Raw genomic sequence first — 17,712 nt, forward strand, 5'->3', positions numbered from 1 at the left:
CTGCGTATGTGGAAGCCTGGTTGTAACAAGGAAAGTTGGGATGAGGATGATACACCATGTATCGGCAGGCGAGTCGGGACGAAACAGCGAAAGGAAGCTTCTGGGTTTCTTTGGGTTGACGTCGTTTATGTGTGCCCATGAATCACCACTTTGCGGTTTGTCATCTTGTTCGTCTCAAGTTCTTGTCTTTTGTCTTGTGTTGATGGAGTCTTCTCTCATCTGGAAATCCCGAAGAGGGCTGATCCATGTGTGGAGTCTCCAACCCCAGCTTTCAACAACACAAGTCCCCTCTCCTCCTCCCCCCCCCCCCAACCGAACGTTGCAGTTTCGCTCGTAAAAATAAAACACACAAGAACCCTCTCTGTTTCTTCTTCCGTATCACAAGGTTTCCCGGCAGTACGGTTACAGTTGTTGGGTCACACTTGTCTCTCAGTCCCCAAGACATAATTAGACCCTTCTCCATTCTCTGGAATGACCGAAAAGAGTACACCGCTGTTCAGCCTGGCCGGCATACCGATGTTATCGACGGAGATCGCGGCAGTCGTTTGAGGAAAGAACATTCTGTATCAAAAAAAAAAAAAAAAAAAAAAAGCTTGGCCCGTCACCCGTTGCGCGCCTATTGCGCTGGTCAGGTGGTCCTTGCTTTGCGGCAAGAGTCGCAGACACCGGAAATGACAGCGTGGGGTTTTCCTTGTTGACCGCCGCAGACTTTCACTCTCACGAGGGCACAAAATGGGTGGGTTCATGCAAGAAGGTCCAAGAGAGCAAAAATAATGAAAAAAAGGTTATGTCAAGGACACTTCGTTGCTTCGTTCGTCCTTCTCCGAGCCGAAGCTCGGTACCACCGCTCTGTCACGACCCCGTCGATCTTGTTCAGCAGTTCAGCTGGTGATGGGTTTTTGGGTATGTGGGATGCCATCGCGAATCCCGCGCACAGCGCGTACAATTTAATCATCCCACTCCCGCACCGGCCGGTCCTTCGGCCCCAACAGTTCGGGGCAAGGTCAAGGCGCCGGGGACTCTCGTCATATCGATCGGCATCAGCGAACTCACGTTCCCGAAAAAAAAGAAAAAGAAAAAACCGTCTCCCTCGCTCTTCCACCAATCACAGCAACAAACCCTCTCATTATTCCCAGGTCCTGAAACCTTGACCTGTTCAAACTATCGCCAAATCCAGTTAAGCCCCAACATCATCATCAGCTCTCTTGTCTTTTCCCCTCCCCCCCTCGCTTTTGAAATAAGCGCGCCACCGGTTATTTTGTTCCTTTTTTAATGCTCGCTATCTCTCTTTTTCCTTTTTTTTATTGTGAGGAACCTCAGTTGATGCGCCCCACGGCTTGGGTGAGCGCTCCAACCTCAAAGAAGAAAAGCCCCAGGTCAGAGCGCCTGAAAACAACCCCTGCCACCCACGTGGTGGAAATGGTGCTGGCGTAACCCAAAGCCCCTGGCGATCGCCTGCTGCAGGAGGCTCCTTTTGGAATGGCTTCATCAATTTGCCTTTTTGTCTGCTGCCTGCAGGTTGTTGCGCGTGCGCGCACAAGCCACCTGTCGACATCCCCTGAAAGACAACACACTGCAAAAGACAAGAAGGGTCTGGAACATCTTGTTCAACAGAAAAAAGTTATTCTGCTCATAATCTCCTCCTGCATGCTGCATGTCTTCTATTTGCCCGTCGAGTATGCCCGGCACGCCGATAGAGGTATGTACATACTCCATAGTGCCGAGAAACATTTCCCTATCTCCCCTGCCAAATCTTCTAATACATCCCCCCGGTATCATGAAATCGCGATAAGTACAATACGACTCCTCTAATCACAAAGCCCGTGGCTGAGCCAGCAAGCTCGAATGAATGAAGTAAGCAACCATCTAGACCCTGTCCTGTCCGCAAGAAAGGGGAGCCAACGAAAACACAACCCTCCAAGTGACATGGTCGCCGTAGCCGTCAACTAGGGAAAGCCACACAACCCGAACTCGCGGTCTCTCTTTTCTCCCCTACCTACTAGTGATCCTATTTTGGGTTGACCACCCCATGTCGGTGCAAATGGGTTAGGGAGGTTGCATTCATGCGGCCCACCTCCACCAGAAAGCAGCAGTTCTTGAGCTCTTCAAGACTAGCCCAAAATCATGCGACGGTGCACAGACGGGGGACTTTCGTCTTGTCGAGGTTTCCTATTCCCGAAATCGTCCATCATTCCCAAATTTCATCTCTTTTTGGCATCCTGGGGGTTCGTCTTGTGTCCGAAACTCCTCGGGAACCTCGTATCTGCCGCTCGTGAGCGACGATGACCGAGACAGACCAGAGAAGAGAAGGAGTGACGGCAGCAGCAACCGAATACGCTTCGGTAATTCTACCGAGATGTTTGAGATGGATGGGAGCGAATGTCCATCATGTTTATCATGTCCCGTCTCAGTCGTCGTGGGGTCACAATGAGACGGAGCGAGTGTTTCTTGTATTGAATCATGCCGATGGAAATGATATTGTATTCATGTGTATTGTGTCTGTAACCCCCCAAAGAGTCAAAAACTGGTGATGATCCACGGACGGTTCGGATTCATTAGTACAAAACTATTCCTGGAGCGCGCGATTGCAGCGCAGGAACAGCAGTATAGTATAGCAATGATGATATAACCACCATAACCAGCTCATGCTGCTATGCGGCGTGGAATTGGCGCTGGTAAAACAAGCGGTTGGCTAGCGGAAGAACTTTCAAGTGTTTGTTTGCTTTCAACTTCAAACATCTCAGAGATCACCACTTCCATCCTTCCGTTCCTGGATAAAGGTTGCAACCAATTCACCCCTCCCTCGCCCCGCCATCCTCGGCCTGGAGAACGTCCTCCGGCCCTGTGCACGCAGCCGCACCCCGCGGCCGCCTTGCATGGCCTGATAACAAGACCAAGCTGTACGCCAAAACCTGATTATTCGCGGGGGCGGAGATGATGGCACCGGCCTTCTGTTCACGAGGCGCAGTTCGGGAGAATTCGCGGACGGAGTTCATCCGTACGATCTCGATTACTGAGCTCATGAGGCCATCTCCAAGTGCCAACCCACTTGGCGGCTTTGTATGCCCCGCAGATACGGATACAGACAAGGCTTTGATGATGATCGATTGTTTCGGTTTTCAGCCTTCCGGGTATCGTTCATGATGGTTGTCGTCATGTACCGTCCTTCACCTGCGGCGTAGAGTAATGATTGCCAGCGATGCTCAAGTCACACACAGCCGGCGTCTCACAGGTGGGTGTGATAGATTGTGATAAGAACTGGGGGCCAGATTACCAAGACTGGGGCCCCGAGATGCCGTACCGATAGACGATGCTTGGGTCAGAAACACCTTCCCTATCATTTGACGCCAACAAAAAGAGGCGTCCAGGTGCATGTTTCTCAGTGCCTGCCCGCGGGTTGTAAACGCTTGGCTGGGGCAACTGCCGACGTCCACAGTTTCAACTGGTGTTGCTGCAGTTCGGCCATTCTGTTGTGATTGGCGTCTGCAAGCCATATGTAGGTTTGGCCTCTTTTCGCCGGACCAGGAGGGTAAAAGCCGCAATCCATGCTGTTCAAGCACAAAAGCCACCAGACATGGCGGCATGAAGATCTCAAGGTTCCTGAAAATTCGTATTCGTTGGTCTTTTGAGCCTCGTGCATATGCTCCCCAAGCGGCAGTCCGAAACTGATATTGCGGGGTGTCCCGGATGATCATGTTTGAAGGCGGGTTGAGTTGACGAAAGTTGAGACGTTCCTGGGGCTCTTTCTGACGACATCAAGCAGTTGCCAATCGAACCACTCACATGAGGCTATCCCCTGCTGCTGTTGTGATATGTTAGTATAGATACCCCGCCCTGATGTTGTGTCGAGTGGCCGGTCGCTCAACATGCGGCCGGCCCGATAGAGAAGCATCGCAATGCTATGGTGGCCATATCACGACGCCTCCTCATCCCCCGCACCAGCCTCATCGGGAAGTTGAGTAGAAGATATCCAGTTCTCCATCATAGCCTGACCTCGAGGTCGGCCGGCAGCTTGGGACCTGCCGCTCGTCGACATTGCTAAACCTCCGCCCTTTCCGATGCCCTCCCGTCTTTTGACGACGAGGCACAGCACCCGGCCATAGATGGCGAAACCTTCGTATGAGATATCCATGCCCAACTTCTTCTTGTCGTCAGGTCCATCCATGTCTCGAGCGGCCGCCGTCTCCCGACGGCGCTTTGATGGGGGCGGCCTTCCAGCTGCTGTGTCACTGTCATCGTCGTCGTCTCCGTCACCAACGAACAGCTGATCATCTGGTGAATCTGTATCAATCGTCTCAACAACGTCAGGATCAATCTCGGAGGAGTTCGACACGCCCTCATTCTCCCCGCTGGTTTGCCTACGCCTCTTTGGTCTCCGATTGGTACTGGCCGAGTTTGTTGTTGTTTCATCTATCGCGGGGATGTCGTCCAGGTTGATGGCATTCTGATCATCCTCCTCCTCGCGGATCAGTGGCACATCATTATCCCCATCGGTTGCCTCCTGGAGCACCTCATCCCCGTCAACATCAATGGGGGCGTCATGAGCCCCGCCTGTCAGTTTTGAAGAGTTGGACGTGAGCTTAGTCTGCACCTTGTCACGAAAGTGCTTCCTCTTGTGCAATAGTGAGTGCCTCGTGTCGGTTTCCATCAGGAAGATCGACACCTCAAAGTCATCTGCTCTCAGCGGTCAGCATGAGCTGTCCAATTTCCACACACTTGGCAGGGCCCGAGAATCTGGGGTAACGATATGCATCTTCTTACCTTGGACCACGACATCCTTGATGGTTCGTTTCTTGCTCTTTTTCTTCATGCGATCTCGCTCTTGCTCCTCGCGCAGTTTCGGCAAGACCAGCGGCCGTACACTCTCAATAACTTTGGGAAGAATAGGGTCCCGTGAGTTCAGGAGCCATGACTGTGTCAGTGCGGGGTTGTCCAGGTATATGCGGCACTCGAGAACCGAATATTTAGTAATTCTCAAGTATCGTCGTATGGGTGTCATGGTTACCCATGAACCATCAGTTTCTTATGATGTTGAAGTTGAAGTTGAAGTCGGTAAACAATCAGATGAGTCGTAGGCACCAATAACATGTCATGGAAGGGCGGTAAGTTCGTTCAGGTGGGGCTGCTTTTTCAGCCTTGCAGGGAAGGCGCCATCGGGCTGTGATGACGTGACGTCGTTTGCAATGGTCTGTGTCGACAAAGAATGAGCCAGAGAACTTCCACTTGACAATGTATGCAACGATGATTTTGATTCTTGGTTATGTCGGTGTATCGCTCGCTTCTAATCTAAATACCATGGACTCATCAGATCCATATGTTGTATGCCTCCTTGATAGCAATCATATTTGCCTGATCTCCTTGCCCGCCATCTCGGGCCTTTCCAGTTCCCATTCATCTCTCAACACCGCAAACATGAGGTCGCAAACTAACAGGCTCTGTCCCAATCCCCACACAAGAGTAATGGCGTAGAAAAAGTTGGCATTGCCGCTGCCGGCGTAGATCCAAAGATAATAGAATGCCGGCCCAAGGAAAGAGGCATACATGATGACTGCCGCAATAACGAAGCTGTAGCGCATAAGTGGGAAGACGTGCCGGTATAATGGCACCATGGCTAAGAAGAGTGACGTGTCGCTGATGCTAGGGTAAGGCTTGAAGATGGCGAATATTCCAAGAAGGAGGGTCAACACCACCAAGGGTTGCCGCCGGATCCGGATGGAAAGACCGCCGACGTAACAAGAGAGGTGAAGCCAGAAGACTGCCAGGAAGAAGGACCGGAAGGAGTCGAACATTTCGATAAAGAAGTACCACCACAGGCCGACATTGGGTGTCAGGTCTGACAGGGTCAACTGCACACCGTATGTGGATGGCAGGAATTCCCATGAGCCTGTGATAAGATACGACATGCCGAACAACAGTCCCAGCACACCGAACACAACCGGAACGTGTGATGCGGCAAAAGAGACGACTGATTTGTTGGCTCGTTCGGGGCGTTGTCTGTCGAAGCAAAGTAGAACAAGCGGCGGAAGTAATAATAACGGGTACATCGACAGATAGCTCGCAAAGGACAGCGCAACCATGGCGCTGAAGGGTGCACCGGACACGGCCTTGGCGATGGCATGGAGAATCGCGCAAGTGGTGAATACGCTTGTGGACCTTCCGAGACATGTTGCCACGGTGAAGGGGTTGAAAAGGAAGCTACGTCCTGTCAGGATCTTCATGATCTTCTGCGCCCATATTCAGGCGTAAAAAGAGGTGCCTTACATAGCTGCAATGATGAATCCGTTCCATCTTCTTTCGCGACGCGGGGATGTAAATAGGGCAGATGAACCTGCCTCGCCCGAGTCCGCAATTTTCCATAGTGCGCTGGCACTCAACAAGTCGATCGCGATGTAGAGGAAGTAGGTAAATATCGGGTAGCTCAATGCATTCGGGAGTAGGGAGAACAGCGGAAGGAAAAGGGGCGCTTGGTGGTAGACACCACCATCGTATGGCGACACATTGTGGTTATAGAGAAAGAGGCCTTCTTGCACTTGAAGCTGGTTAGCATCCCGTCAAGAAAATCGGCAAGAAAATCGGAGGCGCAATGTGACGCGACACCCTAAACTTACGGCGCTTGAAGCTGGTGACTGGGGTTGAGATCTCGACGCGGCCGGTCAACAGATCCGGGAGATCAGGAAGAAGAGTAAAAATGGCAAGCCGCAGAACGGCGACGCCAGCATAGAGTGCCGCCGTTCTTCCCACCGTTACCTTGCCGCCATCCATATCTCAATGCGCCATCTCTTGAACACGCAAAACCGAAGATGAAGTCAGCGACAGAAGTCACACCGTGTCCGAAATTTGGACGCCAAATTCGAGACTCCTGGGAGTCGTGCCAGCGAATCACTTGGGCCGCTGCATGCCTGGCGCGGCTCATGCAGGGAAGTCCTTGGTGGGGTCGCCGAGATGTCGATTCCCTTCTCTGATTGAGCGGCGCAACCGTATCTCTTATCGCTTCCCGGCGGTGGGAGATGGCACAAAAAAAGTTTAGGAAGTGAATGGGAAAAAAAACACTGGAAAAGTTCACCCCCGCGGCCTGCAACCACTGCAAAATTCTGGCCTACGCTGTGATTATTCGCTGACAAGGTCCCCCGATCAACACACAATGGCCAAAATTAAGAAGAAGGGCCAGTCCGGCCAGGCGAAGAACTACATCACCCGCACACAGGCTGTCAAGAAGCTCCAGATCAGCTTGCCCGACTTCCGCAAGCTTTGCATTTGGAAGGGAATATATCCAAGAGAGCCCAGGAGTCGCAAGAAGGTGTCCAAGTCGGCCACCGCCTCCACCACCTTCTACTACACCAAGGATATCCAGTACCTCCAGCACGAGCCGCTCCTTCAGAAATTCCGCGAGCAAAAGGTTCTCGAGAAGAAGATCTCCCGCGCTCTCGGTCGTGGCGATGTTAGCGATGCTGCCCGTCTCGAGCGCAATGCTGGGCGTCCTGATCAGACCGGCAAGCCGCGCTACACCCTCCACCATGTCATCCGTGAGCGCTACCCGACCTTCATCGATGCCATCCGCGACCTCGACGACTGCCTGTCCATGCTCTTCCTCTTCGCCAACCTCCCCTCCACCACTTCAGTTCCCGCCAAGATGATCGCCCGGTGCGAGCGCCTTTGCCACGAGTTCCAGCACTACCTCATCACCTCTCACAGCCTGCGCAAGTCCTTCTTGTCTATCAAGGGCATCTACTACCAGGCCAACATTCAGGGCGAGGACGTCTTGTGGTTGGTCCCATACAAGTTCAACCAAAGGGTTGTTGGAGATATCGATTTCCGCATCATGGGTACCTTTGTCGAGTTTTACATGACCCTTCTCGGCTTCGTCAACTACAGACTGTACTCCTCGATCGGTCTCAAGTACCCACCTAAGTTTGACCAGACCAAGGATGACAAGGGTGCTGAGCTTGCCGCGCTCACGTTGGAGGGTGTCAACCTTGCGACAAACGAGGAGACTACCAAAGCGATCACCAATGGCGAGGGCCACGGTCCCAACCCCAAGGTTCAGGCTGAGGTTGACAAGCTGGTCAAGAAGTTGAGGACTGAATCTGCTGCGGACAAGGCTGATGAGGAGATGGCCGATGGCGAAGAGGAGGAGGAAGAGAAGGCCACCGACGCCATCGACAAGTTCGAGCCTGCTGCTCCCGGCGGTGACGTTCTGCCACAGCCAACATACAGTGGCAACGATCCGTCCAAACTCTTCGCCAACTGCACCCTCTTCCTATCGCGTGAAACCCCCCGTCAGTCTCTCGAGTTCATCCTTCGCGCGTTCGGCTGCAAGAGGATAGGTTGGGACCCAATCCTTGGTGAGGGCTCCTTCACAACCGACGAGTCCGACCCTTCCATCACACACCAGATCGTCGACAGACCAATCGTCCAGGCCGCTACCACCGAGCAGGGAGATGGCGAGGATAACCAGACCGCACAGAAGCTCGGACCCAACCAAAGATATCCCGGAAGAATTTACGTGCAACCGCAGTGGGTGTGGGACTGCATCAACGATGAAGAACTCAAGAGCCCAGAGCTTTATGCCCCTGGTGCCAGCCTGCCACCACATCTCAGCCCCTTCGTTAAGCCTACGCAAGGTCAATACGACCCTACCGTTCCTCTCGAGGAGCAGGAGACCGAGGGCGAGGCTCTCGACGCTGCGATCGAGGATGCCAAGGATGAGGTTGAGAGTGATGAGGAGAACTCCGAGGTTGAGAACGACATGGACGTCGCCGACGACAACGACAATGATGAAGAGGAGGACTCTGATGCCGAAGAGGACGAGGAGTTGGAAGACGAGGAAGATGAAGATGAGGACGAGGAGGAGGTCCTGCAGAGACAACGTGAGCTCGAGGCTGAAATCTCAGGCAAGGCTGTCAAGAGCAAGCAAGTAGACCCCAAGCTCAAGGCCAAGCTGGAGAAGAAGAAGGCGCTCGAAAGGAAAAAGAAGGAGGAGGCCGAGGATCTGGAGCGCGCCAAGGGTATGCTGAGCAAGAAGAAGCGCAAGCTGTTCGAGCAGATGCAGTACACCAACAAGAAGAAGAGCACAGAGGACATGAAGCTGCGCTCCAAGAGGAGAAAGCTGGAAAAAGAAAAGGCTGCTGGAAAGGCGTAATCATTTTGTTTGTTAGGCGCTTCTTGATTTTTAATCAGATACCACTGTTCTCTCAATGCGGTTTTGATCACTTGAGATGATGGGATATGTTGTTAAATGACTTCGTGCTTTAATAAGACTCTTCCACCTGCACCCAGGCAATGTTAGTCTACCTTTGGTGGACACTTGGCCGTTCTCTTGCACCTGGAACTCGAAAAAACACTAGTAGTTTGAAGCGAAATGTAACTCATGACAGATTTGAGTACAGTGAGTGTTGGTATTTAGATGACACTCGTATCAGATGTCTTGTCATCTACCTTACTTTATTGACCTGCAAACATCTTCAAATCTCCGGAGACCCCAAGGATATCCAAAATATTTAGCCATAAACAGCGTAACAATACACTCAACGCTCTAATATATTCCTCCATGTAACGCCCTTCTCAATCATTTTCTGGAACGATCCCAAGTTCTTCGTCCGTTAAGCCAGCTCTCCAACACTTTCATGACTTACTGAGCAAAAAGACGCAACTACCTATCAGGCTTATGTACATATAGACCCACCTGTCACCAAAAATAGAGTCAAAATGGAGACAAAAACATACAACACCAGGGATTCCCCAGTGGTCACCCACCTGAGTACTGATCTGGCGATTAGCTGTTTATCTAGGGGAGAGCGGACGGGATCCCGAGCTTTCAGCTATCTATGGTCGTATGTGCTTTGCTGCGGCGAAAAAGTGCTCATAATGGCAGCATCATGAGGTTTGATAAGAGAGGTGGCTTTTCAGGTTAGGGTTAGACGGCGTAAGTGATACTTTGCTAGGGCGACTTCTTTCAAACTGCAAATTCAAGTCAAACTGAACCACAAACATTCGATTTTCATCAACGCTCTGGGCAACCTTGAAGAAGTTGCACCGAATATGCTAATATTGAGCTTCTTTCTCATATGAACTGAGATTTGGCTTTCGGTTTTCTTCAGCCTGGAGTTTACGTCTTTTTTTGCATGAGTGGCGCTCACTCACCAACCAGCCATCTCACCTCTCATTCACTCACTCACACCCGCACCACTCACATCAAAATGGACTTTTCCTCCTCCCAAATCCCACCCTCCTACCAACCTACTCTCAGAAGATCCGCCTCACAAATCTCATCCTACGACCACGACCTCCCAGAAACCCTACCCGCCACCCACAACACCCTCACACCAGCTGAACCCCCCCAAGAGGAGGAATGGCGCGACCTCTCCACCTCCTCCATCGCCTCCCTCTCCTCGGACGAGCTTAACGAGCGCAGACCAAACAGGTGGAAGGGCAACCCATCCACCTGGCGCACCTGGACCAATAACGAGAGAAAGACCTGGGAGTCGATTGAGAATGTGAGGAAGGGGGATCTAAGCGCGCATTTGTATAACGCTTTTGCTTTGAAGAAGGGTGTGAGGAAAGGGCCCGAGGAAACTTTCTCCTGTGTTGGAGAGGGGAAAGATAACCGGAGGTGGAATGTAGGGAGGGGGTGGACTGCTTGGCCTTTGGGGGTGGAAGAGGTTCCTGGGGATGGGTTGTTGGATTTGGAAGCTGAGGATGGGAATCAGGAATTTACTTTCAGGAGGAAGGAGGAGGAGGGGGATAGGTGGCCGGGGAGGAATTTGGAGGAGGTGGTTTCGGCTACTGTGTTGAGGTTGGCGAAGGAGAGGTTTTATAGGAGGGTGAAGGACTGGCAAGGCAAGGGGAAGCGGAATGGGGAAGATGAGGAGGAGGGCCAGGAGAAGGGGGATGTGATGCAGTCGATCGAACAGGGTGATGATGATGAGGGTGGGGTAGGGGATGAGGAAGATGAAGTGTCGGGCATGGAAACAGGCTACGATACTGCTGCCGGGGAGACAGATGCAACCGGGGCGGGTTCTACAAAAGTAGGAAGGAAACGAAGGATGTCATCAATAGCAAAAGCCGAGCAGACATTCACGCCAGTCATGTCGGCGGATGATGAGCGAAACTATGCGTTAGTGCGGCCTGCAGCCAGGAGGATCATGGAGCAGTTGGATAAGACGCTTACGGTAATGCACTATGCAAGAGCTGCTGCTGTAAGTGGTATGTATGGAGGTGATAGTGATGAGGACGAAGACTCCGAGGAAGACGAAGACGGAGAGTCTCGCAAGAATATGATGGACGTTGATGGGAAGCCAGTACTGAGCAAGCCACGAGGTCGATCAAGAGGAAGAAGTCGCTCCAGAACAGGCAGTTCGCCGAGGAAATTGAGGTTCAGGTCAAGTTCAAGATCAAGTTCGAGCGATTCTTCCGGCAGCAACGTGTCGACCAAGATCTCACGAATCGGGTTGCTAAACTGGCGGGATGTTCTTGGTGCAGCTGCTCTCGCTGGCTTCTCACCAGAGGTTATTGCCAGGGCAACACAGCGCTGCTCTAATATTTTCAATGAAGAGATGGTGATGCATACCCTTCCCGAGCAAGCCGTTACCTCGGGCAAACCGGCCATTCAGACCGTACGATACCGACCAAATCTCACTGAACCTCAGAGTGCTCTATCGGAGGACAATGACTCCGAAGACAATAAGCAACTCCTCGCTCACCACCTGATGATTAACCGCCAGTCTACTGTTGCTCTCACCGCAGAGCTTGCCGATACTCCAGCACCAACGAAAAGAGCAAGCACCCCGGCTGCCCGATCCCGAACAAGCAAGTCAGCTACACCTGGCGGTGGTGCTGGAGGGGCTCATCTTTGTCCATTCAGCGATTGCCCTCGCGCTGTGGAAGGTTTTAACAGAAATACGAATCTCCAGAGGCACATCAAGCTTGTACACAAAGTCGAAGCCTCGGCAGCAGTGCGCACTACAGAGGAGGAGGAGGATAGCGAAGACCAGTTGGTAGGAGGTGTTCACACTGACGGGTTTTTGCAGCCTATTAAGATGAGGAAGGGTTGGAGAGGTGATGATGCTGGCAAACGCCAAAAGCGTGGAGTGAAACCTCGTTCAGGCGGTCGGGATACTGGAGATGAAGGTGAAGATGATCGGGTTTCTCGGTAGTGATCTGCATAATATACGGACAGGGCGGTATGTGCATGCACGGCACTTCGGTTTCGGTTTTGCTCCCACGCTCCTCCTACCGTTTGACTAGAGATAAAGCTGAGCTGTCCAGTGTCAGCTTGGAATTGATAGCAAGAATCGGGCGATGCCATTGCAAAGCTGAACCAATCAGTTGGAATCCCAATTGACATTGACGTGGGTCTAGATCCGGCGCTATCAGAATTCGTTGTCTTCAGACTAAGACAGCGGCCCCCTGCTGTGATACCTATTCGGGAACAGGCCATTGGCTGTGGAAGTTGCGATATGGGATGCGGCTGGCTGAGAGATGCAAACCCCATGGAAGTCCGTTGGGAGCAATAAAAGTCTAGACCTCGAGATCTAAAATGACCCTTTTCCTTCGTTTTTATGTGCTTTGGACAGCCGCGTCATCAGGTCAGCACAGAAGTGACCATGCTGGTTGTTGGTTTGCCCATCCGAACTTCTGTCGGCAAGAGCACTCGATTGAGTGACTTCTGAACTTTGACTAAAATTTGCCTTTGGCTTCCTGTCACTCTTTTCTCTGCATTGTGTTTTTAACCATGGCGTCGTTATTATCCAGGCCGGGCGGTAGCCCAAGAGCGGAGCTGATGCTCCTCGTGATGGTGGCCTGTATGCTTCTGGTGACCTATTCGTCCTTGCAATCAGCACAATCAGAGGTTTGTTCATTGGCGATTTCCTTAAGCGTCGTTCTTTTCTTTAACTCCCGTGCCAGGTCACTGACAGGACCCCACTGAAGGAGGAATCGGTTCTCGAATCATTGACGAAAGTCGACGTGCAACAACATGTGGCTGTAACGACAAGCTCTAGCAGTAATGTTAGCACCACAACCACTGTCGCTACGACATCCAACACTCCTTTACCAAACACCCCTTTACCAGAAGCGACACCAATTCAACTCGACCAAGAACCCCCGCTTGACTTCGACTCAAGTCTGGATGTCGCGCCGGAGAATGCTCTGGATAAGACCGACAGTCCACCAACAGACTTTGATGGCCTAGAGGAAGACTTTTCCATCCCACCAGCCGATCCAGCAACCCCAAACAAAGTTTTCAAAGCAGTCCTCATCGAATCTTCACTCACCTCACCCGCTCTGGTTCCCGTCCTCATGCACTTCTCCTCCGTCCTTCCCACCCACTGGTCCTTGGTGATTTTCACCTCCCCAAACAACTTTACCGTTCCCCAATCGCCAGCCTTCCGCAACCTCTTGTCCTCCAGACGACTAGACATTCGCTTCCTGCCCAAGAATGTCACCTTTACCAATAGCGCCTCGGTCTCCAGGTTTCTCGCGTCTTCCAACGGCTGGTTGTGGAACGAGCTGGCTGATGCCGAGCGAGTCTTGTTCTTCCAGCTCGACAGCATCATCTGCGCCAACTCCATCGCCACCATTGACGACTTTGTGAAGTGGGATTATGTAGGGGCGCCGATTAATAGCACGTATGGTGAAGGGTACAATGGGGGGTTGTCAATCAGAAACCCGAGGTTGTTTTTGGAGGTGGTGAGGGAAGGGAATTACACCAGGGGGTTTGAGGATCAGTGGTTTTATAAGAAGTTGAAGGAGAGGAGGGCACAGGGGGATTATAGGGTTAGTTTGCCGGGGGTGGAGGAGGCGAAAAGGTTTGCGGTTGAGACGCTTTGGGGGGATAGGCCGCTGGGGTATCACCAGCCGCAGAGGTGGTGGAAGGGGAAGGCTGGGGAGAGGATGGGGGAGATTGAGGAGTGGTGTCCTGAGGTTGGGATGCTGATTGGGAGGAGGGCGAAGTAAAGTTCTTGAGAAGGGATGTTCTTTGGTGCAGATAGATAAAAGCATGGAGGGATACGCAAGACAGCTTCTGGGGGGAAGAGCATATCATTCATTTTGTTTTGAGGCTGATGCTGATGGTTGGCACACAACGCATGGGTGGCTTGGTGGTTGGGGATGACGGTTAGGCACTTGCCTTGTAATAAAGATAATGGAATAGAAGAACAAGTTGGTCAAAAACCCAACTACAAAAATTGACCCTCAATCTGTCGTTGTGATGGTGTGCTCACGTTGCATTTGAGCCGCAATTCTCTATCATATGTAAGGGAGCCAAGCTGGCAGTTAGGAAGATTTCGGCCGATTTATACCGACATCGCCGACCCGCTCTCGAAAAATCTCCAAACCACCACTTTTTCCCCGACCAGGCCGCCATGACGTGACGTTGCGACGGAGGGGAACAATGTCCAAATCCTGGCAGTCCACGCTACGGCTGCCCAAGTCAAGTTTCCCGTAAGGATCTTCTGTTTGCCCACCGTTTCCCCCCCAAAATCAATTTGCTCAGTTTTTCGTCTTGCCATTCAGAAACCGGCCGCGACTCCACGAACGGAAGCAGTACATCCTGCGATGCACCGATGATTTTTACGAGTGGCAGGCGGCCAATCGCCCTGCCGACAACGAGTTCCTCCTTCACGACGGGCCCCCCTACGCCAATGGCGAGCTTCACGCTGGCCACGCGCTGAATAAGATCCTCAAGGACATGATAAACCGGGTCAAGGTCCAGCAAGGTGCGCTTGACGCTGCTTGGGAATACCCCGCCATGCGACACGTTACTGACCGGTTGTGGGTGGGGTGTAAACTACAGGTCGCCGCGTCAAGTACGTACCAGGATGGGACTGCCATGGTCTCCCGATCGAGATGAAGGTTGTCGAGGCTGCCGAGGGTGGTAAGAAGATGTCGCCGGGGGGTATCCGAAAAGCTGCCCGCAAGCTCGCCTCCTCGACGGTCAAGGCCCAGATGAACAGCTTCAAGTCGTATGCTGTTATGGCCGACTGGGAAAATAGGTGGACGACGATGGACACCGAGTTTGAGATCAGGCAGCTGCGGCTGTTCCAGAAGATGGCTCGGAGGGGGCTCATCTACCGGAAACATAAACCTGTGTATTGGTCGCCGTCGTCGGCTACTGCGCTGGCTGAGGCTGAGCTGGAGTACAATGAGGCCCATGTGTCAAAGTCGGCGTGGGTTAGATTACCCATTGTCAGTGGGTGGCAGGAGGTGATTTCTGGGCTGGAGGGGGTGGATAAGGATGCAAAGCTCTATGCGGTGATCTGGACGACGACACCCTGGACGCTTCCTGCAAATCAGGCGATCGCGGTGCGCGATGATATGATTTACTCTATCGTCAGGTTTGCCGATTACGAGGGGCTTCACCTTGTGAGCATACCAGAGGGAAGCGCAGGTGGAGATCTCCCCGAGATATCCGAAGTGCTGGGCAAGGTCCAGGGCTCTGAGCTGACGAGGCTGAGGTATCTCAACCCTCTTCTGGATGATTTGACTGCTCTGGAAGGCCGTCCCATCATCCATGCCCCCTTCGTGAGAGGCGATTCAGGAACGGGTATGGTACACTGTGCCCCAGGTCATGGTTTTGACGATTACCTGGCCTGCGAAGCTCTGGGAATCCCAGCAGTTTCACACGTGGACAATGAGGGTCGCTTCACCGATAAGGCTTACCCCAGGAACCCTGATTTACTCGGGGGAATTCCCGTCCTGGAAGGCGGTAGTGATGCCGTGTTGGACTTGCTTGGCAACGAAAATGGGTACATTCTCAAGGTCAAATATTACAAGCACAAGTACCCATATGACTGGCGGACGAAGAAGCCCATCATCATCCGCGCCACAGCTCAGTGGTTTGCCGATGTGGGGAGCATCAAGGAGCAAGCCCTGGCTGCGCTTGAGGAGGTGCGTTTTGTGCCCGAGACTGGAAAGAACAGACTCGAGGCTTTTGTCAAGGGCCGGAGTGAATGGTGTATTTCGCGTCAACGATCCTGGGGTGTGCCCATCCCGGCTCTGTATGATGCGAATGGCAATGCGGTCGTGACTGATGAGAGCATTGACCACATCATCTCTGTGATCAGGGAAAGGAAGATTGATGCCTGGTGGTTTGATGATGCCCATGACCCTGCGTGGTTACCGGAGTCACTGCGCGATCGGGCGGCTGAGTTCCGCCGTGGTCAAGACACCATGGACGTCTGGTTTGACAGTGGTAGCAGCTGGACCCAGACGGACAAGCAAGCTGATGTGTACCTCGAGGGTAGTGATCAACATCGCGGGTGGTTCCAGTCGTCTCTTCTGACCCGGGTTGCTGCCATGGTCGCTCAGGACGCTCCAGGAGGGTCATCAACTACCAATACTCTTGGTCTTTCACCTTTCAAAACACTCATCACTCACGGATTTACACTGGATAAGGACGGCAAGAAGATGTCCAAGTCTCTCGGGAACATCATCTCTGCCAATGAGGTTATGGACGGCTCGCTTCTTTTTGAGCCACCTCAGCCTGGTCAACCACAAGGCAGAAAGAACCGTGAACCAGAAGCGCTGGGCCCGGATGCTCTGCGCCTTTGGATTGCAACCAGTGACTACACAGGCGATATCATTCTAGGCAAGCCAGTTCTTCGGACTGTCCATCAAGTCCTGCTCAAGTACCGCACCATCATCAAGATGTTCACCGGAAGCATGCAGTCTGATGCCCGCACAGCCCCCTTAACAGTGGCCGATCACATTGCGTTGATCCAGCTTAAGGACGTCATGCAAGAAGTCGGCAAGTACTACGACAACTACGAGTTCAACAAGGCGCAAGCGGCCCTCAGCCGCTGGGTTGTCAATGACGTGTCGGCTTTCTACCTGGAGACACTCAAGGACAGACTATACTGCGGTGACTCTGGTGGCGTTTTGGAGCCCATCTTCAACGGCCTGTTGAGAATGCTGGCGCCCGTCACGCCCGTGCTTGTCGAAGAGGCATGGGAGTACCGCCCTCAGTGGATGAAGGATGATGCTTCTCTTGTTCACCCTCTCAAGCAGCTTTATGACGCCCCGCTTATTGAACCTGTTAGACTTAGTTACGATGAGAAGACCATCCGGGAGAGCATCCCTGCTATTATGGCTGCGCATGGCGCCATCAAGGCTGCTTCGGAGCGGGCGAGATTGGACAAGGTGCTCGGCTCGTCGCTGGGGTGCTCGGTTGTGTTGGTGTCTCATGCTGAAGGTGGGTTGGCTGTTTTGGAACGGTTCAAGGATGAGCTGGATGCCATGTTTGTGGTTTCGGCGGTGGACATTGTTCAGTCTAACGGAGGCGAGACGCCCAAGGAGGTTGAGGGGGCGGAGTGGAAGTATAGTGAGGCGTTTGAGGTCGGTGGGAAGACTCATACGGCGTATGTTCTACCTCCGAAGCAGCATAAATGTCCCCGGTGCTGGAGGTATGTTGCGCCGGTGGAGGATGCGCTTTGCGGGAGGTGTGGGGAGGTTGTTGAGGCGCGGGCTGGTGAGGCTGCCAAAGAGGTGTAAATATGAAATGCCCATTCTCTTGAAGAGCCACAGGAATTGTACAATACATCACTTGACCGCACAACCCTGACTTTGTGAACGGGGAGCTCGAGCTTAGACCCCAGACTCGAGCTGCCGCCGGCAAATCGTCCCCATCGATAAGACCCTTGGCAGCCAATTGTGGGGCACAACTTTTTCTTATCGAACCTTTCTTCGATGCAGTTTCTCGAAAATTGTTTGCAGGCA

General features: G+C 52.6%; 6 protein-coding genes across 6 annotated transcripts; 4 read left to right on the forward strand and 2 right to left on the reverse strand.

Moving 5' to 3' along the window:
* Positions 1-1,586: 1,586 nt before the first annotated feature.
* Positions 1,587-4,999, reverse strand: QC761_101620 (uncharacterized protein; the record flags this gene model as incomplete). Its single annotated transcript, XM_062873407.1, has 2 exons — positions 1,587-4,674; positions 4,762-4,999. The coding sequence occupies 2 exons, from the start codon at positions 4,997-4,999 to the stop codon at positions 3,914-3,916; spliced, it is 999 nt and encodes a 332-aa protein (XP_062736428.1). The 3' UTR covers positions 1,587-3,913.
* A 340-nt stretch (positions 5,000-5,339) lies between these two features.
* Positions 5,340-7,324, reverse strand: QC761_101630 (uncharacterized protein; the record flags this gene model as incomplete). The annotated part of the gene is made up of 3 exons (XM_062873408.1): positions 6,609-7,324; positions 6,262-6,529; positions 5,340-6,195 (listed from the first exon to the last, which is right to left on the reverse strand). The coding sequence occupies exons 1-3, from the start codon at positions 6,760-6,762 to the stop codon at positions 5,340-5,342; spliced, it is 1,278 nt and encodes a 425-aa protein (XP_062736429.1). The 5' UTR covers positions 6,763-7,324.
* Positions 7,142-9,139, forward strand: NOP7 (mRNA-binding ribosome synthesis protein nop7; the record flags this gene model as incomplete). Its single annotated transcript, XM_062873409.1, has 1 exon — positions 7,142-9,139. The coding sequence occupies one exon, from the start codon at positions 7,142-7,144 to the stop codon at positions 9,137-9,139; it is 1,998 nt and encodes a 665-aa protein (XP_062736430.1).
* A 982-nt stretch (positions 9,140-10,121) lies between these two features.
* QC761_101650 (uncharacterized protein) lies at positions 10,122-12,152 on the forward strand (the record flags this gene model as incomplete). Its single annotated transcript, XM_062873410.1, has 1 exon — positions 10,122-12,152. The coding sequence occupies one exon, from the start codon at positions 10,122-10,124 to the stop codon at positions 12,150-12,152; it is 2,031 nt and encodes a 676-aa protein (XP_062736431.1).
* A 578-nt stretch (positions 12,153-12,730) lies between these two features.
* Positions 12,731-13,953, forward strand: QC761_101660 (uncharacterized protein; the record flags this gene model as incomplete). Its single annotated transcript, XM_062873411.1, has 2 exons — positions 12,731-12,847; positions 12,904-13,953. 2 exons carry the CDS (start codon positions 12,731-12,733, stop codon positions 13,951-13,953), a joined length of 1,167 nt encoding a protein of 388 aa, XP_062736432.1.
* Positions 13,954-14,389: 436 nt separating this feature from the next.
* Positions 14,390-17,571, forward strand: ISM1 (isoleucine-tRNA ligase; the record flags this gene model as incomplete). The annotated part of the gene is made up of 3 exons (XM_062873412.1): positions 14,390-14,439; positions 14,512-14,714; positions 14,792-17,571. 3 exons carry the CDS (start codon positions 14,390-14,392, stop codon positions 17,485-17,487), a joined length of 2,949 nt encoding a protein of 982 aa, XP_062736433.1. The 3' UTR covers positions 17,488-17,571.
* Between the last annotated feature and the right edge of the window lie 141 nt (positions 17,572-17,712).

Source organism: Podospora bellae-mahoneyi (genome assembly GCF_035222275.1).
Source record: "Podospora bellae-mahoneyi strain CBS 112042 chromosome 1 map unlocalized CBS112042p_1, whole genome shotgun sequence".
Classification (NCBI taxonomy): domain Eukaryota; kingdom Fungi; phylum Ascomycota; class Sordariomycetes; order Sordariales; family Podosporaceae; genus Podospora; species Podospora bellae-mahoneyi.